The sequence below is a fragment of the Orussus abietinus genome, unplaced genomic scaffold (genome assembly GCF_000612105.2).
Source record: "Orussus abietinus isolate OABI.00-Male unplaced genomic scaffold, Oabi_2.0 scaffold382, whole genome shotgun sequence".
Lineage (NCBI taxonomy): Eukaryota > Metazoa > Arthropoda > Insecta > Hymenoptera > Orussidae > Orussus > Orussus abietinus.
Genome location: NW_019395056.1, coordinates 62,660 through 83,705, shown reverse-complemented (window position 1 = coordinate 83,705; position 21,046 = coordinate 62,660). Strand labels below are relative to the sequence as shown.

The 21,046-nt window shown below is 39.9% G+C and overlaps 4 protein-coding genes across 5 annotated transcripts in view; 3 read left to right on the top strand and 1 right to left on the bottom strand.

Annotated features, from left to right (window-relative positions):
* The first annotated feature begins 273 nt into the window (after positions 1-273).
* Positions 274-2,020, top strand: LOC105704262 (beta-1,3-galactosyltransferase 1). The gene is made up of 2 exons (XM_012433323.2): positions 274-788; positions 878-2,020. Exons 1-2 carry the CDS (start codon positions 698-700, stop codon positions 1,993-1,995), a joined length of 1,209 nt encoding a protein of 402 aa, XP_012288746.1. The 5' UTR covers positions 274-697; the 3' UTR covers positions 1,996-2,020.
* A 72-nt stretch (positions 2,021-2,092) lies between these two features.
* LOC105704263 (nuclear and cytoplasmic polyadenylated RNA-binding protein PUB1) lies at positions 2,093-3,602 on the bottom strand. Its single transcript, XM_012433324.1, has 2 exons — positions 3,197-3,602; positions 2,093-2,878 (listed from the first exon to the last, which is right to left on the bottom strand). The coding sequence occupies exons 1-2, from the start codon at positions 3,278-3,280 to the stop codon at positions 2,363-2,365; spliced, it is 600 nt and encodes a 199-aa protein (XP_012288747.1). The 5' UTR covers positions 3,281-3,602; the 3' UTR covers positions 2,093-2,362.
* A 3,237-nt stretch (positions 3,603-6,839) lies between these two features.
* LOC105694405 (U3 small nucleolar RNA-associated protein 14 homolog A) lies at positions 6,840-11,027 on the top strand. The gene is made up of 7 exons (XM_023433623.1): positions 6,840-7,032; positions 7,147-7,363; positions 7,515-7,811; positions 7,910-8,161; positions 8,278-8,671; positions 8,764-9,467; positions 10,386-11,027. Exons 1-7 carry the CDS (start codon positions 6,935-6,937, stop codon positions 11,001-11,003), a joined length of 2,580 nt encoding a protein of 859 aa, XP_023289391.1. The 5' UTR covers positions 6,840-6,934; the 3' UTR covers positions 11,004-11,027.
* A 2,530-nt stretch (positions 11,028-13,557) lies between these two features.
* LOC105694392 (S-adenosylmethionine decarboxylase proenzyme) overlaps positions 13,558-21,046 on the top strand; it is a 36,834-nt gene continuing 29,345 nt past the window's right edge. For both annotated transcript variants that reach the window (XM_012415021.2, XM_012415020.2), the window contains exon 1: positions 13,558-14,275. In XM_012415021.2, the coding sequence (XP_012270444.2) occupies positions 13,779-14,275 (497 nt within the window). In that variant the 5' untranslated portion in view covers positions 13,558-13,778. The remainder of the gene's footprint in view (positions 14,276-21,046) is intronic.

Below are 21,046 nucleotides of genomic sequence, written 5' to 3'. Positions count from 1 at the left end.
TTTTGTTTATAAATATTTATTTTCTTTAGGAAATCCTTTCTGTCCCTCGAGCGATTCGAATTCCGCGCTGCTCCCGCCGCTAGTACGCTGCGCGGCCGGAGAGGGCAGTGCGAACCAGGTGCAAGCCATCGATGGAGTCCAGTGTACATTTTTACGTCCATGAGAAAAACAAGCACCGTCCGCGGCGGGTTTGAATGTCGAATTCCCCCCCAAACCAACCTGATTGTCAATAATCCCGAAATACAAGTTTCATTTTTCAAGTTTTGGCCAGCTTTTTCATTTTCTCCAGTGTGCATCGTGGCGTTAAACGTGTTTACGCGATTTAACATTCTTCGTCTCTAAAGCGTAAACCTATTACAAAAGGGTCAAATTTGTCTCAAATTCCGTTAACGTTGCTCAGAAAACATTCTGTTTATAATTACAGCTATTTTCGACTCCTACTAGTGGCTGTTAGACCCACTAGTTTCAGTGATGAGAAACGCATTGTCATTACCTATAATTGCATTAACATCAGTTTAATTAAAAGCACATCACGAGATAAACATAATAAACAGTTTGCAAAAAATCTCAGTTGATGTTGAAGGCTTTGCTGCTCGCGCGCTCGAAGATATATTTCCATCAAGATAAAATAACGGCCAATCCCCAGAAAGATGACAAAATGTCAAGTGTAAAGAATTAAACTTTGATTTGCAACGACATGTGCCACTTTCCTTACAGCTGCTTCTTCCATCTTCTCCTAATGTATGAAATTACTCGGTACATCCTTTGTGAACGCCAGGTATCTGCAGGTAGGAATTCTCGTGCCAACGACAAGGCTAATTTAACATTTGCCATTAGAGAAAATGGAATTGTGAACTTTGAAGTCTTGAAATTACAGCATCGCAAGATGACGTAGCACGCTGCGTTAACCCTATGTCACACGTGAAAGACATCTCACTGCTTCAACAACAAAAAATGAATAAATCAAATAGCATTGTTTCGCAATTAAACGATACTGCAAAAATGTTAAAAAATTCTCACAATGTGCAATTTTCATTGCAAGAGAATATGTTAATATGTTACATGTACCAAGCTGGATTTTCTTTGCCACTTGCCAAGAAGTGCCCAAACTATGGCAAGCAAATGAAAGTAGTGGCAATGGTACTATCAGATCCCAATCATTATTTGGCACGGAAAGCTGTTCGAGAAACTTGGGGTCTATTTACTCATAGAAAGGATGTTAAAGTTGTATTCATTGTGGGATCCACCAATGACGTCTGGCTGGAGCAAAAGCTTAGGAAAGAGCAGAACGCTTTCGATGATATTGTACGTGCCAATTTTCTTGATACCTACACGAATCTAACTCTGAAAACTGTATCAATACTAGAGTGGGTCGACAAATATTGTTGGGCAACCAAATATGTTTTGAAAACCGACGACGATGTCTTCATCAATATGCCAAGACTTCTAGCCTTTGTACGTGCTCACATACGATATAAAAATGTAATATTTGGAAGACTCTCTGAATATACTAAACCACACAGAGAAAGGAACAATAAGTACTACGTTTCTATAATGAGTTATGAGCCATCGCAGTTTCCAAATTTTTTAACCGGTCCGGCTTACTTAATCTCTAGCGATGTTGTCCATAAACTCTTTGAAGAGTCTCTTCGCACGACATTCTTAAAATTAGAAGATGTTTTCCTAACAGGTATTGTAGCAAGTAAATTAGGGATCTACCGTGTCGATGCTATCGAATTTGTCAACCAGAGAGAATCGTTTAGTATCTGTGAAGTTCAAAGTAGCATCAGTTTGCACAGTATCAGATATAGTGAGCAGTACGATCTGTGGGAGAAACTATTTGTGTGTAATCCTGCTTGTCCTACTTTCTGTCACATTCGATCCAATGGGTCACTAGCATCGTCAAACAATCTTGTCTTCATTTTCATTATCCAATTTATAATAAAATATATATTGTCATTTACATACTTTGATTCATCTAAAACTACTATGTAAAAATATTTTTATATAGTCTTGTATTAAACAATTGTAGTTGGATAAGTTCTAACATGAAGCAACATGAGAAAACTAAAGAAAATGTCTTTTGGCATTATTGATTTAAAATAATTTATCTTATTTATTATTCCAAGAGTAAGAAACCACTAACGTCTATTTTTTATGCATGTACATAACATAATTTTCTTAAAATTCGTACACCAATGCATACGGCTCATTTAATATCTTTATAATGGCCATATTAAGTTTCCTAATATAATCATAATAATTAGTATGGAACTGTTTACTATTTATTAGTTACAGTATTATTAAAATTTACTATATAGTTCTTACAAGTACCTTTTCATTGGAATTACATTAGAATCAATTAATGATAATTTCTTTTATTTCGATTACCATTATACTTATAATTGGTAGACTGATGAGAGGAATACGAATGAGAAGAATATTTGTCCTTACGATGCTTATAGTCTCGGTTGTGCCTTTCTTGGTCTTGCTCATGATAATATGGGTGCTGTCTGTGATTTCTCATGTTATCAGGGTACGAGTAACACTGAAATTGGCTTGGATATGTGATTAAACCAGGTGGAGAACACATTCCAAGCATTTGCACATTTACACCAGACATAAGACCAGATATCATTTGGTTACCAAATTGCAATAAGTGATACGCATCTGGACTAACATCTTGTTGTGCAGGAGTTTGTTGAGCCTCGCCATTGTTTCGTACTTTCATAGTTAATGGCCGGCTAAATAGCGACGTACCTTCGAAAAGATCTAAAGCATAAGGAATTGATTCCTCGTGTTTATATGTAACAAAGCCAAAACTTCTTTGTTTGCCGTCACGATCTTTTGGAATTGAAACTCTCTGTACAGGGCCACCCTGTAATGAGATGTTACAATATTTTTCTTAGTATCACCAATTTAGAAACAGACTTTAACTCGTATTACAATTTACATTTTCTAGATTATGAACATTTTGCATATGTAATAAGACTAAAAGCGTTCAAAATATCCAATACTAAAAGGTTTCATCGACTACAAAATTCTACATAAAAGTACTAAAACAATGGCATGAAAATGTGATATTAGTCTAACGGTATCAATGTATGGTTAAACTCAATCACAATTGCAAATTTCCAATGGTAGATGATTCAGGAAGAAACATAAAATGAAAAGTAGTTCATGGATACATGCTTACCTGTAAAAACAATTCATATAGTATTTCTTCTGTTACTTTATCGCTTAAATTTCCACACCACAAAGTACGCTCGTCATCGCTCATTTTGACGAAAACGGCTTGCACCTATGATGCAAATTAAGACCAAAAAGAACAAACTTATTTTGCCGTATAAATTGTGCGCACGATTGTACATAAATGTTTAAAAATAATAATTCTTTTGAAAAATATCAAATCATTGACATGCCGAACCGAAGTACTGTTGGTTCTCTTATTGTCCTTCGGTGTTACTCCTTTTAAGGTTTGCTGTGTTAGTTATTTAGTACATACATACAATTAAATGATAGCTTATTTAACCCAATTTATACACGATTTCTTACACAGCGTTGCCACCGCCGCGATTCATAGCAATAGTGACAGAGATGAGTTGGGAGATTGCTCACGGGCAGGGTCGCGCGATCGCATCGTGTGCTGCCCTCTGGTTTCGTACGTTAGCTTTCACCGTTTTTTGCCCCCAAGGGCGGCGCAACGAATTTCTGGTAGGGGCTCGCGCACTCGCGATGGCTGTGCCATCTACCAGTTGCCATTGGTGGCTCACGTATTCGTGATGGTAATACCATGCGGCAGTTGACGGTGGTAGCTTACCATTATGGCAATCTCCCAACTCATCTCTGTCAAATCAGAGATGAGTTGAGAGATTCACGGGAAGGATCGAGTCGATTCGTTGGGGCGTCGGAACATAAACTCTTTTTCCGGAGGAAATTCAGATTCGCCTATAATACACCGGCAACGCACCACGCTAGGAAACGGTAAGATATGGCGGTCGTCCCGGCCGTCCCGGGCACTCCCGAGAAAGGTGTCCATAGAAAATAATATAGCGATGAGTTGAGAGACTCTCTATGGGCTGGCTCGCGTGAATGCATTTGCGCTGCCCTCGGTGGAGAATACAGGCGGTTCGGGCATTGCGATCTGATATCGCCCAACAACGGCCCAACTCGGTAATCCACGTTATCTATGCATCCTTTTCTCGGCTCTTTGGGCTGCGATCGTTGGATTTTTCCAGACGGCTCAGGTAGTGAGACCGCTAGATTTGATTACGAGCATGCGCGAGTCGGCGGCATGACAAAGAAAGCGGTTTCGACTAATCTGAAAGCCCGGGGTCGCGGCCTGGTACGGCGGACCAGCAGTTGCCCCNACAACAAATATTTTATATTTTATACTTTTATTTGGGTAAAATATATTCTCAGCTCGTTGCACTCCGAACATGATACTTATCGTTCATGAATATAATTATTGTATAAGAAATGAACCCGGCATAATTTTTTAAAAACAAACAATTGCACATGCGGCATAATGCACGTGCAGAGCACGTGCGTGCCAACAGTCAATCGTATCAATTAAAAAAGTCAATGCAATGTTTCAAGACTTCAAAAACATACTTATACTGAGAGGCCATGAGAATCGTTTAACTTTTACAAGAAACAGAATTCTAAAATGTTCTCAACATGTACTTTAACTTGTACAATTCCAGAATCAAAACCAAAGATAAAGCCAAAAATTCAGATATTCCATAGTAGCGAATATAGAAGCCCAGCTCTTATCCCTGGAAAAAGATCATAGCGCCGCTCATCCGTCGACTACCGTACTATTTCCCGAGTACACGCATCTATACCCATCGTCGTATCTACTAAAATGTGTTCATCAAAAAATTACAACGGAACGTTGCTTCTCATTCGTCGAGAGTGTGCAGTCATCCTACATTATCAACTGACGCTTCAAGACGGCGTTTTCTGTTCTCCGCTGCGTCGGTAAAGATAAAAGGCCGACGTGGGAAGCAGTTCGCAGCAGATAACGCTGAATAAACGAGAGGTAATAAACATCTTTTGCGCATTCCTTATCACAAGTCCAGTCAGGTTTATTTTGATTAACTGTCCTCTTTGACTTCAAGGAAAATGGGTCCTGTCGAGTAATCCACGTGATTGGATGACGTCACCGGCCCGATAAAGAATCGACCAATCACGGAGCAGGGTCGAGGCCGGGGATCGCGGGCCGGCCGGCGGCGCGCCAGTTGCCCCTCAAAATTTGCCGAGGAAACGTGTCGTCGGAAATTAAGAAAATGGGGGGGCGTGAGAGACGTACCAGATATTACGATCGAAATTAAGATCAATATAGTACAATAATTTTTAATCGACGGAGGNCTTTCGAGTAATCCCCACGTGATTGGATGACGTCACCGGCCCGATAAAGAATCGACCAATCACGGAGCAGCGTCGAGGCCGGGGATCGCGGGCCAGCCGGCGGCTCGCCAGTTGCTCCTCAAAATTTGCGGAGGAAAGGTGTCATCGGAAATTAAGAAAATGGGGGGTCGCGAGGGACGTACTACGTATTACGATCGAAATTAAGATCAATATAGTTGCAATAATTCTCAATCGACGGAGGAATTCAACGAAATAAGAAGAATTCAACGGAGGGAGAGGAATTCAGCAAGAGAAGAGGACGCGCAGTGTCCGAAACGACGAAAAGACAGTGAGGTTAGGACGCGAGTGATCGCGATCCGCGGGTGCAATTGATTGAATATCATCCAATGAAATAAAAGAAATTCAATAAAGGGAAAGGAATTCAGTGAAATAAGAGGACGCGCAGTGTCCGAACCGACGAAAAGACAATGAGGTTAGGACGCGAGTGATCACGATCCGCGGGTGCTATGAGTTGAATATCGTCCAGTGAAAGAAAAGAAATTCAATGAAGGGAGGAATTAAACGAAATAAGAGGAATTCAACGGAGGGAGAGGAATTCAGCAAAGGAAGAGGAACTCAACGGAATCATCTTCAATTGTTCCATTCACTGAACCGAAGTTAAAATATTATCTTAACTTAAAAGACATGGTTTCTACATATATATACAGTGAAATACCGTCGGAAAATTTACGATGCATCATCTATCGGATATAGAAACGAAATCGTGATTTCATGCCTCTTATATATTTACGTTCTACACCATTCTTCGTATTCGTCGAATAAATGGACAAGACCCCTCGCTAAGAACATAACGAGTAACGTCGAAGCGTTAACCAATGGGAATCCAAGAAAACCGCTTCTCTCATTGGTTCTATCGTGACATTTAAAGTATATACAGAGACTCCCAACCAACAAGCTTTAATTAAACGCAATTTATGAATTTAACCAAACAGCAAATTCAGCTTTTGTAATTATTGATGTGGGTATTAATTTTGCGTAAGTTAAGTAATATAGAAGCAGTAAATTCTAAGGTATGTATTCTATCGATGAATGCCGGTGTACGCCTGCTTACGGGTATTGAAGTTACACAAGTTGATTTCAAATCAATCTGGACATTTTTGCTGCAATTTGCGGACAAATTCCTGTGTTATAAAATGTATAGTTTATTAAATAAATTGATTTTATATTTAAGGGAAACATATCTAAAGGAAAATCAGTTCATTTGATAAACTTATTTTACTTTACATCTGTTTCATATATGTAGAAAATAATGTAATTTAGAAAAATAAAGTTTTGAATACCCCGCGCAAAATGATGTGGTCCGTTAGCGTTACGGTGGTTTGCTTCGGAACTACTGGAATAATTTGTGGAGGGGGTTGGGGAGTCGCCAGTCCATATGTATCTCGTGTCTATGGTTCTAGGTTACTATATATTTTAGTGGTGGAGACACGTGAGCTAACCTAAAAATCGGCACCGTGGAGGTCGGTCATTTTGTAAGTATTTTACCCGGAATTATATTGCAATGAGCGACGACGAAATGGAACGTGCAATCAACCAGGAGGTTTCTACAACCCATGACAAACTCCTTAAGCCTGCGTTAAAACTTAACGACAAACAAAGGTATTAGTTAACCGAATGCATTAATTAATAAACTTCGTTTTTTTAGTGAAACCGGTTTCTTGTATTATTTCAGTGAAGTTCGTGTTAATTGGAGATATTTATTTTGTTTTCCAGAGTTAAGCAGCCAGTGAGAAGCGAGCCTAGTTTAGAAGTTTCAGAATTCCATTTGGTTAGAAGTGGAGTGCCGCGTCGACATCGAATTCATGTGCAGAGCTTGGCAAATAGTTTAGTTCGGAAAGGACGTAATATCGAGCTTACCAAGAAACTCAAAGCAACACAGAGCAAGGCGCATCTTTTGTATAAACCATTGGAAAAACCTGCCGCTGAAAGAGTATGAAAAAGATTTTCGTCTATACATAAAATCTAAAAAAACTGAAACACTTTTGGAGTCGATATAGGATTACCCAAACATATGAATTTAGAATAAACTTAAGTATAAATTGGTTACAGATTCACAGGCGTGATTTATTATTTTCTTACAGATAAAGAGAAAGCTCGGCTTTGATAACGTCAAGGAGGAATTGCAGAAATGGAACGCGATAATCGCCAGAAACCGAACGGCGGAGCGAATGACCTTTCCACTTTCCCAGCCATCAATGGGTCTAGGAGGCACTACATATTTTTTTAACAGATTTCGAATTCAGTCTGAATTGGAGAAAGAGCTTGCGGAATTAGAACCAAAGAAACCAGAAATTGAAGTAAAAGATGACCAATTTTCTGCAACACTGCAGGAAATCCTGGAAAGAAGGAACGAAGCTGCAAAATTAAGAGCTCAGCAGGTTTGTAAGTTGTACTAAATAAATCGGTCTCTGGTTCGTTATAATAATGTACTTGTTTCTGCCATTTAGATCACGATTACATGTCTCATTAATTTTAGTCGTATAGAGAAGCGAAAGCTTTTCGCCAGAACAAAATCAAGAGTAAAAAATTCCATCGGGTTCAACGAAAGGAGAAGATTAAGAAGCAAATAAAGGAATTCGAAGAGCTTCAAAAGATAGATCCTGGAGCCGCTCTTGAAAAATTGGAGCAGTTGGATAGAACGAGAGCAGAGGAGAGAATGTCTCTGAGGCATAAAAGTACTGGCCAGTGGGCTAAAAGTAAACAAGTTAGAGCAAAGTACGATAAAGAGGTAAGTTGAATTACTTCGGAATATCAAGTACCATCAAATTCCAGCACCCCTTGTAGAAGAAAACATTTGTACGATTAAACTTTAAGGGATAATTCATAATTATATCTTTTTCTCAGAGTCGGCAGGCACTTGCCGAACAATTGGCCGTTAGTCGAGACTTGACGCAGAAGATTCGGAAAGACGAGGACAGTGAAGACGAAGGAGAAGAAGAAGAAGAATTATCTATACCAGTTTCAGCCATGGATAAGGATAATCCATGGATGACAAATGGAACTAAGACCAAATCTGAAATCGATGACTTTATTAGTGGATATCGTAGGTATTGGGATGGAAAGAAAAAGGAAGAGGAAGAGAAACAGAATCAGGAGGAGAGTGACAAAAATAAAACTAATGATAAACCTGGTAAGAAAAGCAACACCGAAAAGGCGAAAAAGGAAGCTGTTACATTGAATCCAGTAGAAGAGGTAATAATAGAAAACAAGAATCATGGGAAACCCGTTAAAAAGAAAGGTAAGTACCAAGAAAGGTAGGCCACGTAGTTGCACAAAACCCGGTTTCGTAAGATTGAGATATTGCAAGCTATTTTTGTTTTTAACTTATAGGTGTTAACAAAAAATCCAGCTGTTCCTCCAGTAAGAAAGTATCAGAACAGAAAAAGAAAACGGCCGAGTCAGCGAAAAATTCAGCAGAGACAAAATCTAAAAGGAAACTAAATGGAGTCATAAGTAAAAGAGCGGTGAGGGCTTCGCCAGGCACATCCAGTTGGTCTGTCACGCCTATGAAGAGTTACGTGAAGAACAATTTGCTTCCACGCAACAGCATGATCAACGACGTGGAGAACAAGTTGCAAGATAAAATCAACGATAAACTGAAGAAGCTCAAGAGGAAGATGGATGCTTCCGATGACGTCGATGAGGTTGAGGAGAAAGATGGTTCGGAGGACGAAGGATACTCTGGAGATCTTGGATTCAAAAAACAGAGGATTAGGCCGGTAATAGATGAACAGTTGGACGAGTTACCTGGAAGAATGAAATCTCGAGACAGCAAAGAAGCAGCTAAACCAAAGGCAATGGCAAACGGTGACTTCAGCCATGCCAAAGCGAAAACGAAAGAGGCAGAAATCGATCCAAATAAGTTCATCAAGGCGAAACCTGTGCATATGATGTCTCAGTTACCCGATATGATAACTGGAGGAGAGGATGCGTTGGATGACAGCGAGGAGGAAGAGGAGCGGTATAAAATAATAAGCGAGGCCTTCGCCGACGACGACGTCGTGGACGAATTCAGAAAAGAAAAAGAGGAAGAGGTAGGAATAGGCATAAGTTATGCTTAACGTCAAAGTGATAACATAATGGTTTATTCTGGACTAGTGATTCACCCAAGAGCCAAGAAAGGCCCCTTTTTTCGTTGACTTGCTTCACCCTAGACTTGTTTAACCCTTTTAGTGCCGGGCGAAAAAGAGGTGCTTATGCGAAGATAACCGGCCGAATTTTACGATTTTACTAGGATTTGGGTAAACGCTCATAAAAACCAAACGAAAACCAACATTTACATAATTCAAAAAGCAGGGTACTAAGGACAAAATAGAGAATAAAACAGTGACGCTAATTTTTCTATATTCATTGAAAATTACATAAATAACAAAGGTAAAAGTGATCGAAAAAAAAAAGAAAAATTGAGTTCTCCGTTTCAAAACGTAATTGCACATAGGAAAAGTCATCTTTTTATCATAAATTTATATAGACCGTTTATTGCAAAGTATATACTTTAAATTTCCAATATATTTTTTAACAAAATAAGCAATATTGCACAAGAAACATAAAAAATAACTCCAAGGCACATGGGAGGCGCCGGACGGATTATCTCATCCGAAACAAGTCATTGTTATAGGTTATAGGTTGTTACATGTAGGTTATAGGTTGTTATAGGTGTTGTATCGTTATTTTAATTCTCTCGTAATGAAATTAGACTATTTATAACGTATTATAAATTTATTTTGAGATAGAGATCTCTCGCAAAGCGAATAGTAAAGCGCTACAAGGTGCGGGCCGATATATCGGCTTCCGGCACTAAAAGGGTAAAACAGGAGTCTACCGTAAGTCGGTAATCGTAATGTCTCCACTTCGGAGAAAGGTTTCGTATACTGTCGACCTCTTGGATGCCACTATCATATCACTGTTAAAGAGCAATTTATTGTAAGAAATGATATTATTATTTTATGTAGGTAAAGAAGTCCCAGCCGGAAGACGTCGACCTCACTCTGCCTGGGTGGGGATCCTGGGGCGGAAAAGACGTGGCGGTCTCCAAACGGAAGAAGAAGCAGTTTATCATGAAATTCCCGAAAGATGCGCCGCGCAGAGACGAGAATAAGGGCGACGTGATCATCGTCGAGGGTGCCGAGGAACAGGTGAGGCAGCACCAGGTCAACGAGCTGCCATTCCCGTTCGGCAGCGTTCAGGACTTCGAGGCGAGTATTCGCGCTCCTCTTGGCAGGAATTTCGTGCCCGAAAATGCGCACAAGAGGCTGACACATCCGGCTGTGAAGACGAAACTGGGCAAGATCATCGAGCCCATGACCGAGGATGTGCTGGTCGACAAGCTAAAGGTGAAACCCAAGGGAAGGATCCCCGTCGTCAAGAGGAAAGGGAGATGGACACCCAAGGGAGGGATTTCTACCACTAAGAAGAAAGGGAAATGGACACCCAAGGGAAGGATTTCTGTCACTCAGAAGAAAGGGAAATGGATACCCAAGAGGAAGGGGCTGCCGGCCAAGTCAATGGGCAGGCCCAAGAGGTGGACCGCTGCCAGTAGGAATGGGAAACCTCCGGGCGGAAAGAATTAAAGTGATATGAAATGAGGCTGATGATGGTGAAGTGGAATGAAACTGGGCAAGATCATCGAGCCCATGACCGAGGATGGGCTGGTTGACAAGCTAAAGGTGAAGCCCAAGGGAAGGATCCCCGTCGTCAAGAGGAAAGGGAGATGGACACCCAAGGGAGGGATTTCTACCACTAAGAAGAAAGGGAAATGGACACCCAAGGGAAGGATTTCTGTCACTCAGAAGAAAGGGAAATGGATACCCAAGAGGAAGGGGCTGCCGGCCAAGTCAATGGGCAGGCCCAAGAGGTGGACCGCTGCCAGTAGGAATGGGAAACCTCCGGGCGGAAAGAATTAAAGTGATATGAAAGGGTCATTCTATATACTTAAAACGTGAAAATGTTTATAGAACTTTACTCCAAACTAAGTGCATGAAAGAATTTGAAACATTAGCACGTGATTACGGAAGCCCCAAAGAAGAACGCGATGCTCGTGGTATTTCATTATTCACAAAAAAAAAATATGATCTTGTTTCAGTCTAGGCTAAATAAAAACATTTTTTTATTAAATGAAATTTCACGAGCGTACGTTCTTTCTTGGGGGCTTCCTAATCACGTGCTGAAGTTTCAGATGACTTGGTGCACCTAGTTTGAAGGAAAGTTTTATAAATATTTTCACGTTTCATGTGTATAGAAGGGACCTTTCATATCACCTTAAACTTAAGAATTTCAACTTACGCTGCGTAATGGCGAAAGGGACGAAAAATCTGTAAAAAAAAAGAATAAATAGAGATTCTGGGATTATTCACAGCCAGGTCGGATTCATGGGCCATTCGAGCATTTATTGCCGAAGGAATGAGAGCTTAAGGGGATGTGAAAGGGACATTTTGTATATATAAAACCTCAAAATGTTTATGAAACTTTCCTCCAAACCGAATAATTGAAACCGAATCATTTGAAACTTCAGCACGTAATCATGGAGGCCCTAAGAAGGAATGCAATGCTCGTGAAATTTCATATTTCACAAGAAAAATGTGATCTTCGTTCTAGTCTAGAATAAATAAAACATTTTTTTGGGGTGAAAATGAAATTTCACGAGCATCACGTTTTTTCTTAGGGTCTTCATAATCACGTGCAGAAGAATCAAATGATTCCATATATTCAGTTTGGAAACAAGTTTTATAAATACTTTCACATTTTTATATATAGAATGATTGTTTCATATCACCTTAAGGTGATACGAAAGTGACGTCAAAGAGGTCTCGTTTATGAAACTTTTCTCTGAACCGGATGTACAGAATCATTTCAAACTTGATAATGCCAATACGGAGGCTATAAGGAAAATCCTGACATCCATCAAATTTCAATTTAAAAAAAAATCTGTTTATAGATATTTTCAAAATTTTGTAGAGAAAATGAAATTTGATAAGAGTCAGGACCTTCTTTATAGCTTCCATATACACTTTGTAAAGTGTGAAACGATTCGGTACACCCAGTTCGGTGAAAAGTTTCATGAACGATTAATCTTTCGAATGCCACTTTCACATCCCCTTAATTGTCATGTATGGTTCCCTGTGTTAGTCTAAAATCGACAGTCGTATCAATATATAGTATCTGGTTGTAGGGTAAACAATTTTATTCCGAGTTTGGGCAAATGTATTTCTTGAAACGGAATTACATAAAGTACTGTTTTTATGTACACTTTTGTTTTCTATGTACATACGTGTCACCAACTAATTTTAAACTCTTTTAAACTAATACTTTTGATTAACTTCTTCGTTATTTTCGCCAGTGTACGCCATTTATCCTGTAATTGTAGGTACATTCCTATCGTCTACTTAAATGAAAATGTATTTGGCAAATCAGTAGTCCAAAGACGAGGATTTACTCTTGGCATTCAATATAAGTCTTCGGTAAGGTTAAAATTGAGCGAGATGAATTTCCCTGATTTCCCCAATTTTCTGTATCAGGAAATTCGGCAGTGTTTCGCGCCAAATACATTAAGGTAAAGTGAAATACGTCGAGAAATTTGATCGACGTCGGTAAAAAAGATTCTTCTAAATACCCACGTCGCCGACATTCGGATTTATATTGACAGCTGAGTCGAATTATATTGGGTATTGTATTAAATGGCATACTCCTTATATCGTTTCCATTTACAACAATTATAAAGCAATCGAAGTAAAACTCCAGAAATCCCCCGGGTCTATTGTAATTCAGTGCTGACGGCCATCTTACGCCATCTGTGATTTTAGTGTCAACTAAGTTTCCTCTCCGAGACCTCGTATTACCATCGTTTTAGCACAGCAGCGCATAAGACACTTTTTTGCCTTTATCCCATTCAAATGCGAGTTTATCGATTACCAGAGTGTTCTAAATTGTCGTAAAATTGTCCTGACACTTTCGATTCTCATATCAGAGCCTTCGACAATTGTATATTGATCGAAATATGAGAGCTCGACGCCATTTTGTTCTGGTCTGGACTAAGTTAAAAAATTTGTTTGAAAAATCCAAATTTTCAATGTGTCAGGACAATTCTTAGATGATGAGGAGTGATGTGTCAAAGTTTCGGACAGTTTGGTCTAATAACCTTAAAAAAAAATGTATTCGAATCGACAGATTTGAAGGGGGTTTCACGTCACCTTAAAAATGTCGTTATCACCAAAAAGAGCACAGATGAATTTTAATTCATCGACGTCGATTATATCTCTCAGTGCCTTTCATATCACCTAAGAATTCAGTATTATCTAGAATTTTCTAATCCAACCGTCGGCCCCGATTCAAATCGGCGCGCGGCACGCATGCGCGGGCGGCTCGCCGCGATTGGCCGTCGGAATGCCGGCGGCGCTCGGGAGGTGGCACCGCGGTGGAGCGCGAGAGAGAGCGAGAGGGAGGACGAGGGATGCGCCGCGGATAAAGCGAGAGGTAAGGGGCCGGCCTCCGGTTGTTTGGTGCTTCCTTCAGTACATCGAGGTACGTCGTTTCGCGGAGAGCGCGCGTCGGTGCCGAGCCACGAGTTACATCGCTCACCGAGAAAGAGAGAGAGAGAGAGAGAGATAGATAGATATATAGAGAGAGGGAAAGAGACAGCGAAGCGACTAGCAGGAGCTAGAGGAAGAGCCACGCCGAGTCGAGAGAGCACGGGTATACACACTCGCCGGTGCGAGAGGATGGCGGCCCCCAAGGACGACGGCGCGGAGAGCGTGCAGTTTTTCGAGGGCGTAGAGAAGCTCCTCGAGATCTGGTTCACCAGCGCGGACGGCAAGGACAGACAGCGAGACCTTCGCACGATCCCGAGGTAAGCACCCGGTGAGCACCCGGCGCGCCCGGGTCTCTCCGCCTCCCCCCTCCCCCCGCGGCCCGTGACGCAATTGTCGCCGCTCGACCCTGGCCGGCACGCCGGCCGATCCGCCGTCGGCACGGCAGGACGGCCCGAGCCGATCTGACTCGGTCGGCACGGCTGCGGCCGACCTCGGCCGAGCGGGCTGCGCCAATGGGAGCGCCCCGCGACCGGCCTCGGCCAATCAGCGCGCCGCTCGGGCGAGCGCGCTCCGCCAATGGGGGCGCTCCGGTTCGCGAGCTCCCATCGAACCGCGTTAAGCGGTGTTGCCAACCTTATTGTTCTAGGATTTGTCCTATTATTTCGGTCCGGTGTATAGAGTTCGAAAATTCTCGGTAACATTAAATTGGAGAAGGTAACTGGGAAACATACCGTAAGTTGCCGGGAACATTGAGAATTTAAGAGAACGTTCATTTTGTTATTTATACTTTAGGTTTCTTCGTTTAAATAACTTTTTTTTTTTCAATCAACTTCAAAGTTCAAGCTAAAGAGTAATAATTACTATTAGAAAATATTGATTATAGGGTCGTATTTAATTCCAGCTAAAAATATTCACGTATGTACACCTTCACGGGAAATTCCATGCCATTTGTTTCAAACGAACTGATATTTCATTCTGGGACGAAGCGAATGGGAGGTTTTGATTGGCTACGGAGAACGTACAACGGAAATGCCCCTCTACGATGTTTCTCTATAGCTAATCGAAGCCTCTCGTTCGCTCTGTTGAAAAATTCAAATTCTCATAATTTCTCGATAAAAAAGGCTTTGGAGAAATGACCGATAAGTTACCGGGAATTTCTCTTCGTTTCTGACGTAACTTACTGGATTTAGAACTCTACCGGTGTATGTACTCGAACTTGTAAACATGGAGACTGAGGTTAGACGGAGAGATCCCTTTTCTTTCTAAGGGTTACCGGAAGTCTTTCCTGCCCAAGGGTGGCATATACTGTAGCATGTTGTTGTCACTGCCCTATTTTGGCATAGATACGAAAAAACTATGGAGAAATATGCAGTAAACTTAATATTATTTAGAGATGAAGTAAAGAAAAGATGCAGCAAACTTAATGTTATTTAAAGATGAAGTAAAGAAAAGATGCAGTAAACTTAATATTATTTAAAGATGAAGTAAAGAAAAAACGCAGTAAACTTAATGTTATTTAAAGATGAAGTAAAGAAAAGATGCAGTAAACTTAATATTAATATTCATTCAATGTAAGGAACTCTTACAATCAGGATCGTCGCATGTTTTCTGCCATTCATCCTGTCGGTTAAATTTCGGGTATCGATACTCCTGTGCGCGCGCAGCATACTTCCGGTAATAACTTAGAGAGAGAAGTCAGTTTATCTGTTTAATCACTTGCGCTGGCAGCTAAATCACAGATTGATAGATTCTCGACGTATGTAGCACGTCTTTCCAGTGCAAGTGGTTAACTTACTAATATCTAACCGGGTGCACGTAATGTACCAATGTTTCCTCCGGGTTTATAAGCTCTATAGGCACACATACTATGCATTTTTGGAACAATAATACCACGGGAATTTTACTATCATTTCAGTAGGAAATCTAACCGCGGACGACTTTGTCCCTATCGATGGATAACTTTGTTTATATCCTTCGTTTTGTTCTGAAAGACCCTTATGCCTTGTTAAAATCGAGAACTTAATTAAGCCGTTCAGCTTTTAAGGTGAAGTGAAACACGTCGAGGAACTTGATCGACGTCGATGGAAAAGATTTTTCTAAATGCCTACGTTGCCGACGTTGGTTTTTATATCGACAGCTGGGTCGAATTATANATCGATTGATTTGAAGGGGGTTTCACTTCACCTTAATGCCAGTCCACTTTCGGCATTAGTATTTCCTGCGTGTTCAATTTCCGGTTGACTAGCGAAACACTACAAACGAGCGTTATAAATAGATACATTCTATATTATCAATTGTTTACCTTTATTATTTCAAATTGCATTTCCTTTTAGATACGGGGAATAAATTTCATTCTAATGTTCGGGCATTTAAACCTCTTAAGTTGTACCGTCATTCTCTTGGTCATTGTCATGTTACTATAACCCGACTGTCCTGGAGTAAACAGAAGCGATGTTGGCAACCCTGCGCGTACGGCTCAATTTCCCGGGACGTAGCTGCGCGAATCTCGACCGAACGGGGTCGACCGGCTCCCGGGGGCCGCGCTGGAGGTGTTGTTTCCCTTGTTTTCCGAGTGGAAGGGGTTAGGAACCCTCGAGAACGTCACGTCGATAAGGAGGACTCCTTTCGGCCCTCTTGGCGAAGGGGCATTCCTTCTGCGGGAGGATCCGTGGCTCGCGGTTGTAGGTTACTCGGCTGTCTCGCGCTCTTATCGATCGGCCAGGACGCCTTTTCGCCGATAAGAAAGGCTCTCTCGCTTCGGCACGTCGCACAGAGGTGAAAATGACGGAGAAGCTGGTCAAACCTATTTCTTCATAATCACGTGCAGAAGAATCAAATGATTCGGTATACTCAGTTTGGAAACAAATTTTATGAATAGTTTCACATTTTTATATATGGAATGACTGTTTCATATCACCTTAAGGTGATACGAAAGTGACGTCAAAGAGGTCTCGTTTATGGAACTTTTCTCTGAACCGGATGTACCGAATCATTTCAAACTTGATAATGCCAATACGGAGGCTATAAGGAAGATCCTGACATCCATCAAATTTCAATTTAAATAAAATCTCTTTATAGATATTTTCAAAATTTTGTAGAGAAATCGGCCAGGACGCCTTTTCGCCGATAAGAAAGGCTCTCTCGCTTCGGCACGTCGCACGGAGGTGAAAATGACGGAGAAGCTGGTGAAAACTATTTGCTTGCCTGAATGTCAAATTCTCCTATTCCGATATTTTATTTCGTCAGTTTTGTATGAAATGTTTGCACTATTCGGGAGGAAAGATTAACACTAGAATTACCGACGGATTTTTTTTCTTTTTTTTTTTTGCGTACGATGGGTCATTTGAAACCAGTCATTTTTACCGGTCTTGGTAGTTCTAGTGTTGACCCAGGCACCGCAGAACGTGGAATATTCGTAAATTAATCGTATATAAATGTTTACTGAACTTATGTAAGATTATATATATATACATTCCACGTTCTGCGGTGCCTGGGTTAACACTATATATATACACACACACACACATATACACATGTGTGCCCATAATTATGAAAGTGGTCTAAGTCAAAATTTAAAAAAAATGAGTTTATCAGTTATTTCACGCTATATTATTTCAAACGAAATTAATTCAATGTAATTTCGAAACAAAAAATATATGACTTAGACCACTTTCATAATTATGGGTACATATATGAACTCTATTTTAGATACTCTCAAAGACTAGATGTTCGGATATGGTACGTAATACGTATATATATCCTAGATATCTACAATAGATGGTCTATAGATATTCATACATATTTGTAAAAAAAATTAAATTCATACAGAAAAATGTATTGTACACACCATAGATAGTGTGTTTTCTATACTTATGTCGTAATTTGTACGCCCACTATAAGTATATTATACTTCATACGGTGCCTGGTAATAGATCATAATTTACACGGTGGTAAAAAATGATGATGTATGGTCACCAGCCAAAGAGGAAGTAAATAAAAAATCAGAGTATGGACTGGCAGAGTATGGAGTTTTATCAAGTTGTAATTTATATATAAACGTTAAGTATGTATGAAAAATGTTAGGTTACATGAGGTGTCTTTTTATTTTCCTAAATGTATTTTCAACGACGTCGATTAACCTTTGGTGGATGTCTACTAGAGCTATTATATATTTTGTATGCGTCAAGAAATTAGTAGATATTTGTAGATCAATAGTAGATATATAATTTTCATCTACAATAGACAGATATTTATATACATCCTTTAGATATNATATATATATCCTTTAGATATTATTTTAGGTGAATGATAGACGATATACATTTGCTATACCTATAGACCTAATTTATACGATTAATTTACGTATATTCCACTTCATGAGTTGCCTGGGAACAAATGAAAAATTAGCCAAAGAAGAAGACAAAAACGAAATGCATCGATATTTAATGTTCTAACTTTATTTCATTTCGTACCGCATCGTTGTTTTGCACATTTTTGAGGTTTAAAACTACATTAATTGACAGTGGAACCCCCTGCGCCATCTGTGATTTCAGGACAAACTACACTTTTTCAACTTTACTGCTATTACTCTTAAAGGGCCCAAGGACTCTTTCTCTTTGTCCTATTAAGGTCGAATCTGACACAAATTATTTCTACATAAAGTAGAACCTAATCGGGGAGTTAGTGCGAAAAAAATCGTAAATAAGAATTGTATCAAGAGTAAATAAGAGCCACCCTAAAGTGTCGTCGACGTCACTCATCCTCTCGTTACTTATGTCAACTTATTGCCCGAAAAACCGAAGACAGAGTACTCGTCGCTCTGACAATCGAACGGTGGAAAAAAAATGTAAGAGAAGAATAGATTTCAATGCATCGGCGATTATTATTCATTGTTACCGAGAACCCGTCGCCGGATCAATTTCCTCTTAGGTAACAGGTCTTATCGGAATACGCATTTCCAGGACGATGATAGGTGCCTGGTTTGTCGAAGACGAATGTTAATCGCGTTCTGTAATTCTAAACGATGCCAGAGGGGCGATGAAATATTGTCTTTCTATATTCAACCATCGGCGATGCGAACATGTCGAGGGAAAAAAACGAGACGACGAAGCGACCACGCTGTGAAAAAATAATATCAAACGTTATCGCACGAGCTGTGAAATACGCTCCATTCTCTAAAAAGGATACGATATACGGCTACACTGAGCGAAAAATTTAATTTCTAGGCGAAATTAATTACTAGTGACTAGATCTTAAGGTGATGTAAAACATCCTTCAAATCAGTCGATTCGAATACCACACTTTTTTTTCAAGGGTATTGGGTTAAGGTGAAGTGAAACATCCTTCAAATCAGTCGATTCGAATTTTTTTTAAGGGTATTAGACCAAACTGTCCGAAATTTCGACACATCACTCCTGATCAGCTAAGAATTGTCCTGACACATTCAAAATTTGGGTTTTTCAAAACATTTCTTTAATTCAGCCCAGATCAGAACCAAAATGGCGTCGAGCTCTCATATTTCGATCAATATACAATTATCGAAGGCTCTGATATGAGAATCGAAAGGGTCAGGACAATTTTACGACAATTTAGAACACTCTGGTAATCGATAAACTCGCATTTGAACGGGATAAAGGCAAAAAAAGTGTTGTATGCGCTTCTATGCTAAAACGATGGGAATACGAGGTTTCGGAGGGAAAATTTAATTGACCTGGAAATCACAGATGGCGCAAGGAGTCCCTCTGCAGTTAATTAGGGCCCCAGAAAGCAGGAATCTAGAGGATTTCTAAAGTTTTACTTCGATTTCTTGATAATTATTGTACGAAAACGACAGGTGGAATATGCCATTTAGTACAATATCGAATATAATTCAACACGGCTGTCACTATAAAAACGAACGTCGACAACGTAGGCATTTAGGAAAATCGTCTTTATCGACGTTGATCAAGTTCCTTGACATGTTTCACTTCACTTTAAGGTGATGTGAAACCCCCTTCAAATCAGTCGATTCGAATACCACACTTTTTTTTAAGGGTATTGGATTAAACTGTCCGAAACTTTGACACATCACTCCTGATCAGCTAAGAATTGTCCTGACACATTCAAAATTTGGATTTTTCAAAAAATTTCTTTAATTCAGTCCAGACCAAAATCAAAATGGCGTCGTGCTCTCATATTTCGATCAATATACAATTATGGAAGGCTCTGATATGAGAATCGAAAGGGTCAGGACAATTTTACGACAATTTATAACACTCTGGTAATCGAGAAACTCGCATTTGAGCGGGATAAAGGCAAAAAAGTGTTGTATGCGCTTCTATGCCAAAACGATGGGGATACGAGGTCTCGGAGTGAAAATTTAATTGACCTGGAAATCACAGATGGCGCAGGGGGTCCCTCCGCAGTCAATTAGGGCCCCAGAAAGCAGGAATCTAGAGGATTTCTAGAGTTTTACTTCGATTTCTTGATAATTATTGTACGAAAACGACATGTGGATAATTGCATTTAGTACAATATCGAATACAATACAACACGGCTATTAATATAAATACGAACATCGGCAGGGTTCAGTTTGTACACTGAGAAAAAAATTCATTGAACGGAATAAATATTTCTTCGAATAGTATCGAAGAGATATTTTGTTAATTCTAAGAATAACTATTTTACTCAAATGAATTGTCATAAATCGGAATAAATGTTGCATCCAATTTATTCGAGTCAGATAGCTTTTTTGAAATTAATAAAATATTTCTTTGGTTCAGTGAAATTTCTTTCTCAGGGCAATATTACAATTTGTAATGTTATTGTTTTCTTTCGGTATAGTTGTATGTACGTCGTGTCTCTTTAAGGGATCGGCGCCTATTTCGCAACTACTTTTTCTCAGCATACGTAACAGAAATGGGGAGCAGGAGGAAACCGAGGAAATCGTGAAAATCCCGGAAAATGAGGAAACTCGACGAGCATTTGTTTTCCAATTTCCGATTATGGATTGCAGGCGAGATGTTATTCGCGCTTTCGATGGTGATGAGTAAAATCGGTTCTGGTCTCACAATCTGACATTGACAAGAGATAGAATGCCGATAAACGTT

Coding starts and splice junctions, on each gene's coding strand:
- LOC105704262 (XM_012433323.2), top strand. CDS start 698: ATGTGCCACTTTCCTTACAGCTGCTTCTTCCATCTTCTCCTAATGTAT. Junction 789..877: donor TGAACGCCAGGTATCTGCAG/GTAGGAATTCTC, acceptor TTGAAATTACAG/CATCGCAAGATGACGTAGCA.
- LOC105704263 (XM_012433324.1), bottom strand. CDS start 3,280: ATGAGCGATGACGAGCGTACTTTGTGGTGTGGAAATTTAAGCGATAAA. Junction 2,879..3,196: donor TATATGAATTGTTTTTACAG/GTAAGCATGTAT, acceptor ATCTCATTACAG/GGTGGCCCTGTACAGAGAGT.
- LOC105694405 (XM_023433623.1), top strand. CDS start 6,935: ATGAGCGACGACGAAATGGAACGTGCAATCAACCAGGAGGTTTCTACA. Junction 7,364..7,514: donor AAAAACCTGCCGCTGAAAGA/GTATGAAAAAGA, acceptor ATTTTCTTACAG/ATAAAGAGAAAGCTCGGCTT. Junction 8,162..8,277: donor GAGCAAAGTACGATAAAGAG/GTAAGTTGAATT, acceptor TCTTTTTCTCAG/AGTCGGCAGGCACTTGCCGA.